This window comes from Saccopteryx bilineata, chromosome 6 (assembly GCF_036850765.1).
Source record: "Saccopteryx bilineata isolate mSacBil1 chromosome 6, mSacBil1_pri_phased_curated, whole genome shotgun sequence".
Taxonomy (NCBI): Eukaryota; Metazoa; Chordata; class Mammalia; order Chiroptera; family Emballonuridae; genus Saccopteryx; species Saccopteryx bilineata.
Genome location: NC_089495.1, coordinates 190,219,451 through 190,231,359, shown reverse-complemented (window position 1 = coordinate 190,231,359; position 11,909 = coordinate 190,219,451). Strand labels below are relative to the sequence as shown.

At 46.3% G+C, this 11,909-nt stretch overlaps 1 protein-coding gene across 3 annotated transcripts in view; it reads right to left on the bottom strand.

Moving 5' to 3' along the window:
• Positions 1–436: 436 nt before the first annotated feature.
• ZFP64 (ZFP64 zinc finger protein) overlaps positions 437–11,909 on the bottom strand; it is a 71,309-nt gene continuing 59,836 nt past the window's right edge. Inside the window, exons 4-5 of one of the 3 annotated variants that reach the window (XM_066235878.1) lie at positions 5,138–5,389; positions 437–1,771 (exon numbers count right to left, since the gene is read on the bottom strand). In XM_066235878.1, coding sequence (XP_066091975.1) covers positions 1,062–1,771; positions 5,138–5,389 — 962 coding nt within the window. In that variant the 3' untranslated portion in view covers positions 437–1,061. The remainder of the gene's footprint in view (positions 1,772–5,137; positions 5,390–11,909) is intronic. The other 2 variants (XM_066235877.1, XM_066235875.1) reach the window with 2 other exon arrangements.

The window sequence follows — 11,909 nt, the reverse complement described above, 5'->3', positions numbered from 1 at the left end:
GGGCACACAAGGATTCCTATTAAACAGAGACTATACTTGAAGAAAAGACGCTAAAGTAGAACAGAGCAACTTTGATTTTATATGGAACTGGTGTTCCACAGCCTAAGTCAAGTAAGATGTGCACTTACACGAGGTTTGGATTTTCACTGGTTTGTTTGCTCAGTAAACACCCGGAGCTTACTGTAATGAAAGACGGTAGTCTCAGGCTGTCTCACGCATTGTATATCCCAGAACCAAGCCCAGGGACCATTGGGCCTCTAGTCTTTTCTTTATGAATGAATACAAGTTCCCAAATCTTTAATTTCCAAGCTCATGATGACAGGGTGAGCTTGTGTTAGCTTGATCTTTGCTGCCACCTACAGGACGGCAGCAGGAAGACACGCGAGATCCTGCGCGCAGCGATCATTACTGAAGGCGGGGGTGGGGACGGAGACCAGAACACCATCGCCTGTCTACGGAAGAAAAATGGAGCATTCCTCTTCCATCATTCTGCAGATGAGCCTGCCTTTTTATTATAAGACAACCGATAAAAGGAACCACACACAAATGTATAAGGCGAACATTCTTAGAACCACCGCTCAGGTAAAGCACTCGACCTTTCCCAGCTTTCCCAGACCCCCCGTGGACCCCTCCTCATCTTCACCTTTCCCACTATACAGATCGGTTTAGTTTTAGTTTTCCCAGGTGATCTGAATAGTTTAATAATCCCATCAGAGACGGGCCAGTCTTAGAATCGAAGTCCATCATAAAGACACACTATCCCTTATGGGATAGAGCAGTGTTCAGTGGACCACACCCCTCAACCTGGCAACGACTGGTCAACTTGCTTAGAGGCTTCTTGGAGGGAAGACAGCCACATGGAGAGGTGCCTCCACAGCGCTGCGTAGCCACCTGCCCTCACGCCACCGTGACTGCAGCCACAGCCCCTGGAGGCCTGTGAAGTTGGGGGCAGCCATACCCAGAGCCGGTGACCAAAGTCTGGCTTGACGGCCTCTCCTAAGAGGGCTGGGCAACAGCATTTGCCTGGAACTCCGGACAGCTCACCGCCCTCTCTGCACGAATTATAGGCACTGGCTGGGCTCCAGGGAGGCCTCCAGCTGCCCCACTGAGACCAGGGCGCTGAGCTGCCCCGGGGCGCCGCTTTCAGGCGGGAAGGTGACCAGGTCCGAGTTCTTGCTCTCACTCTGCTCACTGTGCTGCTTCATGTGGCATCTCAGAGAGTCGTCCCTGACAAAGGCAGCGTCACAGGTCTCACAGCGGAAGGCCCTCTGAGTCACTATTTTGGCCACGTGCGGAGAGCTGCCGTCCCGGGGCCCTTCTCTGCCCTGCGGGGCCCGGTTCTCCGTTTTGGCCTCGTCCCCGTGTACTTTGTCAATGTGCTTGGCCAGGCTGCTGGGCCGCTTGGTGTCAAAACTGCAGAAGTCGCACTTGAAGGGACGGTCCTTGCAGTGGACCCTGCTGTGCACGCGCAGGGCGGCCGCACTGGAGCAGGAGTAGCTGCACTCGGGACACTTCTCGGGGTGGTCGGCCTGGTGCAGCCGGCTGTGCTCCAGGAGGTCAGCCCGGTCCCGGCCCTGGAAGGTGCAGTGCAGGCACTTGAAGGTGTGCTTGATGCGGATGTGGGACTTGAGGTTCGCTTTCATGGTGCAGCGGACGTCACAGAACTCGCACTTGAAAGGCTTCTCCCCCGAGTGCACGATCATGTGCCTTTTCAAGTCCGAGCTGATTTTGAACTTGGCGCTACAGAGCCAGCACTGGAAGGGGGTGTCCCCTAGCAACGGAAGGTGTGTTTCCATTAGAGCAGGCAGGCAAAACAGAACTCCCCCCAAACGTGTCAGAATACTTGGCTGCAAAGAGACAGTTGGGTCTTCTGAACTCCAGCTATCTGTAGCCTCTTAACACCACCATTTACCATGTATAGTAACTCACTGAGTCCTCACAACAACCTTGTAAGTGGGTACTATTACCCCCATTTTACAGATGGGATAACTGAGCCTCAGAGAGGGCAAGTTATTGATCTAAATAGCAGGGGCTGGAACCCAGGCATCATGGCATCCAAGTCCATACTCTTCGTCAGGACACTTCAGTTTCGATTCTAAACTCTTGTTTAACCTGACATCTCAAAATTGAACACGGAAGAAGGAAGAGGTGTACACAGTGTTACAAACAACTGTTCCAAATCCAGCTAAGGCTTAGAAACATGCTTACTCTACAGTTTAAACTAGATTACACCGGTTAGTTGGCGTATATTACTGTGCAAGTTTCACAGTTTTACAACTACAAGACCGAATTTTATTTATAAAAGTTAACACATGAATATGGTGGCAGGGGACAAATATTGAAAAGCCACAGTCCCCTCCTGGAGGCACTGTGAAGGGTTTTTATTTCTTTTGGAAGTTGTATTTTAAACGTCATCGTCAATGACTACAAGCCAAGATGAGAGTCTCACTTAGGCTACACATGCCTCCTTCCCCACAGCGTCCTCCTGCATGGCTGGTTGGGATTTTTACTCTTCTGCAATTACCTTCCAAATTGAGTGACAGCCTCACAACTTTTAGTCCCTCAGCTTGAGGTTTTTTGATTGACAAGAGGAGATTCGCTCCTCTTGTCAAGAATAGCTTTATTTTTATATTTAAGTTCAATAACATTTGCATTCTGATCTGTGAATTCTCATGCTTTTGACTAGTTGGTTTTTTATTTTAATTTTTTTTAACTAGTTGTTTTCAACATTTGAGTCAAGCCCCACTAAGTCTGTTCTTAAGTCGTTGATCGTTATTTGACTTTAAGGGGAATAACGTATAATGAAACCAATTTTACCGTAGGCTAATTGATATGAACAAGAGTTACGCTCCTATCAACATTATAGCCAAATGATACTAAATGAAACAGTGTTATTCGAGGACCTGCTGTAACAGTAATAGTAATATACAATATATTACAACTGGGCATGTGATATTCATCAGAGCCAACCAGTGCACCAGGATTATGTCTGCCCCCTTTCCGGGAAGCTCTCACACCTGGGCTAGTTGATAGTGTTGCTAGCATCAAGGACAAATTGATCCTCTTTCCCTGTGTGCTCATTTTGAGTCACATTTTATCATCCACACTTCTTGACTAGACTGTGTATTTCTTGAGAAAAATATATCCCACCATGATCTCAAGTTGTCCAGTCTCTTAATTATGTAAGTATTTACATGGAATTGCTAATGCAGGGGTCCCCAAACTATGGCCCGCGGGCCACATGCAGCCCCCTGAGGCCATTTATCCGGCCCCCACGGCACTTCCGGAAGGGGCACCTCTTTCATTGGTGGTCAGTGAGAGGAGCATAGTTCCCATTGAAATACTGGTCAGTTTGTTGATTTAAATTTACTTGTTCTTTATTTTAAATGTTATATTTGTTCCCGTTTTGTTTTTTTACTTTAAAATAAGATATGTGCAGTGTGCATAGGGATTTGTTCATAGTTTTTTTTATAGTCCAGCCCTCCAATGGTCTGAGGGACAGTGAATTGGCCCCCTGTGTAAAAAGTTTGGGGATCCCTGTGCTAATGGATTGTCTGAATTTCTGGTTTGCTAACCTTTTTTCTCTTAACCCACAAGTATCATCCTGATATTTTCTTTTACTGCAATCCCAGTTAGCTATATTCAGATATTCACACATCAAATACCTCATGTCACATTTTTTCTCCCTTGTTTTGCTAGAGTTGTTCCAGTATCTCCTGTTAGAATGGTGGCTGGGCGAAAAATCTGAGTCCTTGCATACACCTTTGTCTATTCTGCCTTCATACTTGAGATAGTTTGGCTGGATATGAAACTCTATGTTCAAAGCGATTTTCCAACTTTGAAGATGCTGTTCTCCAGTCTGCTAGAAGCCACTGTTACTGAGAAGTCTCTGCAGGTATAAATCGCTCCGGCCACTCCCTTGCCCTGCTTACCATCTTATGAGTCCTTTCACTCCCGTGGCCCCTTAGAACTGTGAAGTTCTTTTTCTCATTTGATTTTCTATTTTTCCCTCTTGCTAGACCTAGTCAGCCACCAGACTTCCAGCTTTATTTTTTCTCAATTCTTCAACTCAAAAAACCCTTTTTTCTCCCCTGATCTCTCTGGGATTTTTTTCCCCTTCAACTTTATAGCCAGTAATCCTAGTTTTAATTCACACCTCTTTGTTCTTACTACCTTTTCATAGAACTCTTCTTGTTTTGCAACATTTCTGCAAGCAGGCAGATACCAATTAGAACTGGAAAATTCTTGTCTATCATCCAAGTACTCTGTTATTGCTTGTTAGGTTTTAGTGCTTTCTATACCATCAATTTTCACCGATGACTCACAATCCATAGTTGATACTATGTTTAGGAAAAGTGGGTTGGTTTAAGGATTAGACACAGGTACCATAGATTTTACCTGCTAGGTAGCTTGGGCTATTTTGCCAATAAGGCTTCAGCTTCTCTGAGCTCTGCGGCCTTGGCAGTCTACATACCAGTTCCAAGTCCAGAACTCTCAGGACAACCAGACACTGGCTGGACAGACTGGCTCCTAACTGTATCTGTTGGGACAGTTTTCTTCACTCAGTTTTAGATGTCAGCCTATTTCTATCTGCTTGCCGTTTTCCATAAATTCATTGAAAATTCTCATTTTATGAACCCCCTTGGGAGCCTCCCGAACCCCACTTTTCTGGGCCATGATGGGTTGCTTGGACTGACTGTTCCTTATTTTAGTGGGGTCTCACAAAAAAGAGAATGAAAAGCTCTTTGCAAAGTCTAACTTCTATATTCAACTGATTTCGGTCCCTGTTTCTGCATTAAGCTATGCATCAGAGGGTAAGGGAAATAAATGATCGAGACACCTAGTGTACACATCAGATTCTTCAAGATACATTTTTGCTTCTTGATTGCTGTACGGGGAACTCATCCCCTGCTATAGTCGATGCAGTCAAGTTAGAAAACACAGCTGCCAGATTTCACATTTTACTAAAAACTATTGTCCTGGCAAATGAAAAACCACAAGCTTCACAATCACCACCGAACTTCCAAATTTCTGTACTTAACCACCAAGTGACTTAAGTTGCCTGTGTTTCAGGTACAGGAAGGTTTGGAAATTGGAGAGCAAGGCAGGCACAGAGGTTTCTGGGTCAGGGACTTACCTGTGTGGGAGCGGAGGTGGACGGTGAGCTGGCTGGAGTTGCGGCTGGCGTAGGGGCAGAGCTGGCACTTGTAGGGCCGCTCGTCGGAGTGGATGCGCAGGTGCTTCTTGAGGCTGCTGCTGTCCACAGCGGCGTAGTCGCACAGGTGACACTTGTGGGGCTTCACGCTGGTGTGGCACCGCATGTGCATGGTCAGATTGTCCTTCCGGCTGAAGCACTTGTCACAGAACTCACACTTGTGGGGTTTGTCTCCTTCAAATACATAAAAGAGTCAAGGTTTTTTTTTGTTTTGTTTTGTTTTTCTTTTACAGAGACAGAGAGAGAGTCAGAGAGAGGGATAGACAGACAGGAACGGAGAGATGAGAAGCATCAATCATTAGTTTTTTTTTTTTTTTCATTTTTCTGAAGCTGGAAACAGGGAGAGACAGACAGACTCCCGCATGCGCCCGACCGGGATCCACCTGGCACGCCCACCAGGGGCGAAGCTCTGCCCACCAGGGGGCGATGCTCTGCCCATCCTGGGCGTCGCCATGTTGCGACCAGAGCCACTCTAGCGCCTGAGGCAGAGGCCACAGAGCCATCCCCAGCACCCGGGCCATCTTTGCTCCAATGGAGCCTTGGCTGCGGGAGGGGAAGAGAGAGACAGAGAGGAAAGCGCGGCAGAGGGGTGGAGAAGCAAATGGGCGCTTCTCCTGTGTGCCCTGGCCGGGAATCGAACCCGGGTCCTCCGCACGCTAGGCCAACGCTCTACCGCTGAGCCAACCGGCCAGGGCAATCATTAGTTTTTTGTTGCGCATTGCAACACCTTAGTTGTTCATTGATTGCTTTCTCATATGTGCCTTGACCGCGGGTCTTCAGCAGACCGAGTAACCCCTTGCTTGAGTCAGTGACCTTGGGTCCAAGTTGGTGAGCTTTTTCTTTGCTCAAACCAGATGAGCCCGCGCTCAAGCTGGCAACCTCGGAGTTTCGAACCTGGGTCCTTCTGCATCGCAATCCGACGCTCTATCCACTGCGCCACTGCCTGGTCAGGCAAAAGAGTCAAGGTTTTAAGGGTTACTTTATCGAGATGACTACAAAGAGATTTGACCAAAATGGCAGCCTGGGCATATGGGTCTGGTCTGCCCTTTCCTTCTTCCCAAATGCCTAGAGATAAAAAGGTACCTAAGTCCAGATTATCAGACTGGCAGATGAGGTGTGCTGTTCACTGATGGCTCAGCAAGTGTGCAAGAATTCTAAAATCAGAATGAAGGAGAAAATCATAGGCCAAACCCCATTTGGGAAAATGAGAGTGGTCATAGAAGTATTCAGGACCAGAACTGGCAGGTTTAAGCGTCTTAGAGTAGCTTTCTGGCTCACTAGTTGATGAACCACATGAAGAAAGGTCAGGAGAACACCTCCATTCCTTGTACCAAACTGCAAGTAGCATTGGTATCTACCCTCCCACGCCTCCCCGGCCCTAGCTATGAGGAAATGAAGGTGCTCAGACCATAAAAGTAATGCAAAGGCCCCAAGTAGTAGCTAGAGATACCCTGGAAGACAGAGAGCCTCAAGCCCGGAACATCTCCATCAAACACAGTGTTCCTTTCCTCCCCCTACAACCGCTGCAGACTGATCACATCCAAATACAAATGATTCCACCCAGGAACCGAATGCTTGGAGAAAGCCAGAACCAGGAAGACGGGCCTAAATCAACTTGCTCATGGTCACATTCATGGCTGAAGCAGGGGTCTGAACCTAGGCATTTTGGCTCCAGTATTGGTGCATGAAACAGCTACACTCTTTTGGACATGTCCAAATCAAGAACCCGAAGTTATAAAAGCAGTTTCATTCCCATAATAATTTCCATTCTTTGATTGCCAAAATAAAACTTCCTGTAAGCTGACTAGCGGAAAGGGTGTCAAAAAGAAGTAACTTAGAAGATGGAGCGAAAGAATCTACCAGCAGGCTCCCCAAAAGGACAACAGGGAAAAGTACAAGAAAAGTTAAGACATAAAAACTAGTCTTAGATTATGTAGGACAAAACAGAGCAAATAATTATTCCACAACATTAAAGATGGCCACGGGGTCTTAAGATGTCTTATCTAGAGGCAGGGCGGCCAAATTCAGGAACCCAGAATGATAAGCTCTTAACACTTTCAGAGAGAAAAATGCTCAGATGGGTGCACAATTCCTTAGACAGCACTGTATGGTAGCAAGGTGGGAACAAACCTGTAATGTTCTATAGTAGAAATTATTTAAAAAGAATCCTAGGCCCTGGCCAGTTGGCTCGGTGGTGGAGCGTCGGCCTGGCGTGCAGGAGTCCCGGGTTTGATTCCTGGCCACGGCACACAGGAAGCGCCCATCTGCTTCTCGCCCCTCCCCCTCTCCTTCCTCTCTGTCTCTCTTCCCCTCCCGCAGCCAAAGCTCCATTGGAGCAAAGATGGCCCCGGCGCTGAGGATGGCTCTGTGGCCGCTGCTTCAGGTGCTACAATGGCTCTGGATGCAACAGAGTGACGCCTGGGATGGGCAGAGCATCGCCCCCTCGTGGGCGTGCCGGGTGGATCCCGGTTGGGTGCATGCGGGAGCCTGTCTGACTGCCTCCCCGTTTCCAACTTCAGAAAAATACAAAAAAAAACCCAAAAAACAAAAAAAGAATCCTATACTTGAACTAGCGTTAAATGGAAAAAGAAAAGCCAGCTGACAGATGACTCAGAGTATCATACTTGAACTGTGTATACAACAGAAAAATATAAGGAAGTACATAAAATGTGGGACAAGAGAAAGTAATGAAATGGAAAGTACTGCTGCCAAACCACAAAAGAAGGAGAAAAGGACAAAGGCACCCAAAATAAGGTAAAAAATAAAACTATCAATAAATGTAAGTACAACAAATATAAATGGATTAAATTTAAAAAGTCAGCTTAATGTGCTTATGATGCCTAAAAATGACAGAGAATAGAAAACAACAGAAAAGCCTTTATTAATCTAACATGGTTTTACAAAAGGTTTTTCAAAAAGTCAGGTTGAAAGTTGTAGGACATATTTTAAAAGTCTTTGTTCAAGAATCCAAATCTGATTATAAACCTCTTAAGAGGTAGGAAGTGAGAGTGCCACATATCAAAACCTATAGCTGCCTGACCAGGTGGTGGTGCAGTGGATAGAGCGTTGAACTGGGATGCAGAAGGACCCAGGTTCGAGACCCCGAGGTCGCCAGCTTGAGCGCGGGCTCATCTGGTTTGAGCAAAAAGCTCACCAGCTTGGACCCAAGGTCGCTGGCTTGAGCAAGGGGTTAGTTGATCTGCTGAAGGCCCGCGGTCAAGGCACATATGAGAGAGCAATCAATGAACACAATGAACAACTAAGGTGTCGCAATGAAAAACTAATGATTGATGCTTCTCATCTCTCCGTTCCTGTCTGTCTGTCCCTGTCTCTCTCTCTGACTGTCTCTGTTAAAAAAAAGAAAAAAAACCTATAGCCTATAGCATTTTTAAGAATAAGGTTTATAAGACTTTTTACAAAAGACTGAAAGCAAGTGAACCATATGTGAGTCAAGAAACTAGAAGGAATAAATGAAGATTCCTTGACCAGTAAAACCAAAACTGGTTGTTAAAAAGAGGCAGCTTGCTCAAAAAGTGAAGATTCCAGTTGACCCGGGTTTTCAATCTGGGCACTCCTGCTATTTAGGGCCAGGTGACTGTTTGCTGTGTCCTGTATATTGTGGCATATTTAGCAGCATCCTTGACCCCTTCCCACTAGATGCCAGTAGCACCTCCCTCCCTAGGTGTGAGAGTCAAATAAGCCTTCAGATAATGCCAAATGTCCCCTGTGGAGGGAGGCGTGGGAACTTGTCCCGACTGAGGACACAGACATTGTAAAGAGAAAGAGGACTATAGACAGTCAATCACAATTTACTTATTTTTTTATTAAGTGAGAGGTGGGGAGGCAGACAGACAGGTCCCTACATGTGCCTCGACTGGGATCCACCCAGCAAGCCTCCTACTGGGTGATGCTCTGCCCATCTGGGGCTGCTGCTCCACCGCGAGGCAACTCAACTATTTTAGTGTCTGAGGCAAGGCTATAGAGCCATCCTCAGTGCCAGAGACCAACTTGCTCAAATCATTCGAGCCACGGCTGCAGGAGAGGAAGGGAAAGGGGAGGGATGGAGGGAGAGGGAGGGAGAGAAAGAAAGAGAGTAGGGGGAGGGGTGGAGAAGCAGACGGTCACTTCTCCTGTGTGCCCTGATCAGGAATCGAACCAAAGACTTCCACACACCAAGCAGACACTCTACTGCTGAGCCAACTGGCCAGGGTTGTCAATCACAATTATTAAGTAGAACTTCACCCCAATACATTTAGAAGACTTGATAAAATGATGGTCCAGGAAGATATAAAAGTACGAAGTAAAATGGATAACAATTCTAAAAGCTATGTCAGAGATGCACCGAAGTAAGTTGTGTTACTAGTGAAGTGTTTGCTATCCTCTTCCCATGAGAATTCTGCTCCCCTGACCCAGTGACTGCAGGCTTGGGCATGTGACTTGCTCTGCCCACTGAAACTTGATCAAAACTGATGAGTCACTGTTAGGCAAATACTTTTACAAGCCACTGTGTCATCTGCCATATTCACTTCTTTTGTACAAGATGACCTGAAACATTCTAGATTAGGGATTCTTTTTTTTTTTTTTTTTTTTTTTAATTGAGTCATTTCAGAGAGAGAGGCAGGAGGAACATCAATCTGTTCCTGCATGTGCCCTGACCAGGGATCGAACCGGCAACCTCTGTACTTTGGGAGGATGCTCTGACCAACCAAGCTATCTGGCCAGGGCAGATTAGGGATTCTTAATCTGGGACTTGTAGATAAAAATTCTGAGGGTCAAAGACCTTGTATGGGCACTGATTACATTTTTGTTTCTTCTTTTTATTTAAATTTCAGTGAGAGGAGGTGAGACAGATAGACTCCTGCATGTACCCGGCCAGGATCCACCCAACAAGCCCACTAGGGGACAATGCTCTGTCCATCTGGAGCCAATGCTCTATTGCTTAGCAATGAGCTATTTTTTTAGCGCCTGAGGCAGAGGCCATGGAGCCATCCTCAGTGCCTGAGGCCAACTAGCTCAAACCAATTGAACCATGGCTACTGGAGGGGAAGAGAGAGAGGAAACGAGAGAGAGAGAGAGAGAGAGAGAGAGAGAAGGGGGAGGAATGGAGAAGCAGATAGTGGCTTCTCCTGTGTGCCCTGACCAGGAATCAAACCCAGGACGTCCATATGCTGCCAGGTCATTGCTCTATCACTGAGCCAAACCGGCCAGAGCCACATTTTCGTTTCTAAAACCTAACTTAAATTTAGCATTTCCTCCCATTTTGGATGCAGTTAACAGACCACACTAATAATGGTACCTGAGACCCTTATGATAGACATGAGCCATGTTTATGACATTGCACTGGCTGCAGTTTTCAGTGTTGTTTATGTTCTGCACTACTTCACAGTGAAGGAAGTCTGTAGATGGGCCATGAAAAGAGATTGTAACATTAAATGTGCAGCATCTCAAGTGCTCGTGTGCATATTGACCATCTGGGTATGGGGAGGGCATCATTAAAATGCAGATTTTCACTCCCGGCTTTACAGCATAATTGACATATAACCTTGCATTAAGTTTAAGATATACAATGTAATGATTTAATATCTGTGTATACTGAGAAACGATTAACCTTACTGTGGCAACACCTTCGGCAGTCACCTCAGATAATCACTTTTTTTTTTTTGGTGATGAGAACATTTCAGAATCACTCTTAGCAACTTTCAAGTATATGACACTTAATAGTGTTGATAACGACGGTCACCATGCTGTACTTCAGATCCCTAGGACCTGTTCATCTTATAAACTGGAAGTCTCCCCATTTCTCAAGCTGAACTTATAAAAACAAAAGGTCAAGTGCAGTTTCTGACTCGGTGGGCCTGGGTAGGGCCTGAGATTCTGCATTTCCAAAAAACTCCCAGGGGATGCTGACATTTCTGGCCTTTACCAGAGGTCGGCTCACAAGGGTTTAGTGCAGGGGTCGGGAACCTTTTTGGCTGAGAGAGCCATGGAAGCCACATATTTTAAAATGTAATTCCGTGAGAGCCGTACAACGACCCGTGTACATTACGCATTATCCAATAAAAATTTGGTGTTGTCCCGGAGGACAGCTGTGATTGGCTCCAGCCACTTGCAACCATGAACAGGAGTGGTAGGAAATGAATGGATTGTAATCCATGAGAATGTTTTCTATTTTTAACGTTATTTTTTTTTTTATTAAAGATTTGTCTGCGAGCCAGATGTAGCCATCAAAAGAGCCACATCTGGCTCGCGAGCCATAGGTTCCTGACCCCTGGTTTTAGTGTGTTAAAATAGCACACATTTAACACTTTGGTAGCAATTTGTACTCAAACACAGGCTTTAATGGGCTTTTACTACATTTAAAAACATTACTAGGGGAAGGGTTCATAAGCTTCACAGAACTGCCAGGCGTCCCCAGCAGACGAAAGGTCAAGAATGCCTCTATCTGGCGTGTTCCAGGCGAGGCTGCTCTGCCCGCTGGGGCGTGGAGGGAAGCCCGCAGCGCTGAGCTGGGACTGATGAGGGGCCGCGGGAGGAGCAGAGCAGCCTGGAGTTGCTACTGAGATTGATACTGTCGTCATAGCCGAATCTACACCGCCTCTCCATCCTCTGAGAAAAGTCATAAGCAGAGAGAGGATTGTGGGCATATTCTATCAAATGTCCTAGAAGTATTTCTATATTCAATTAACTGTTTAAC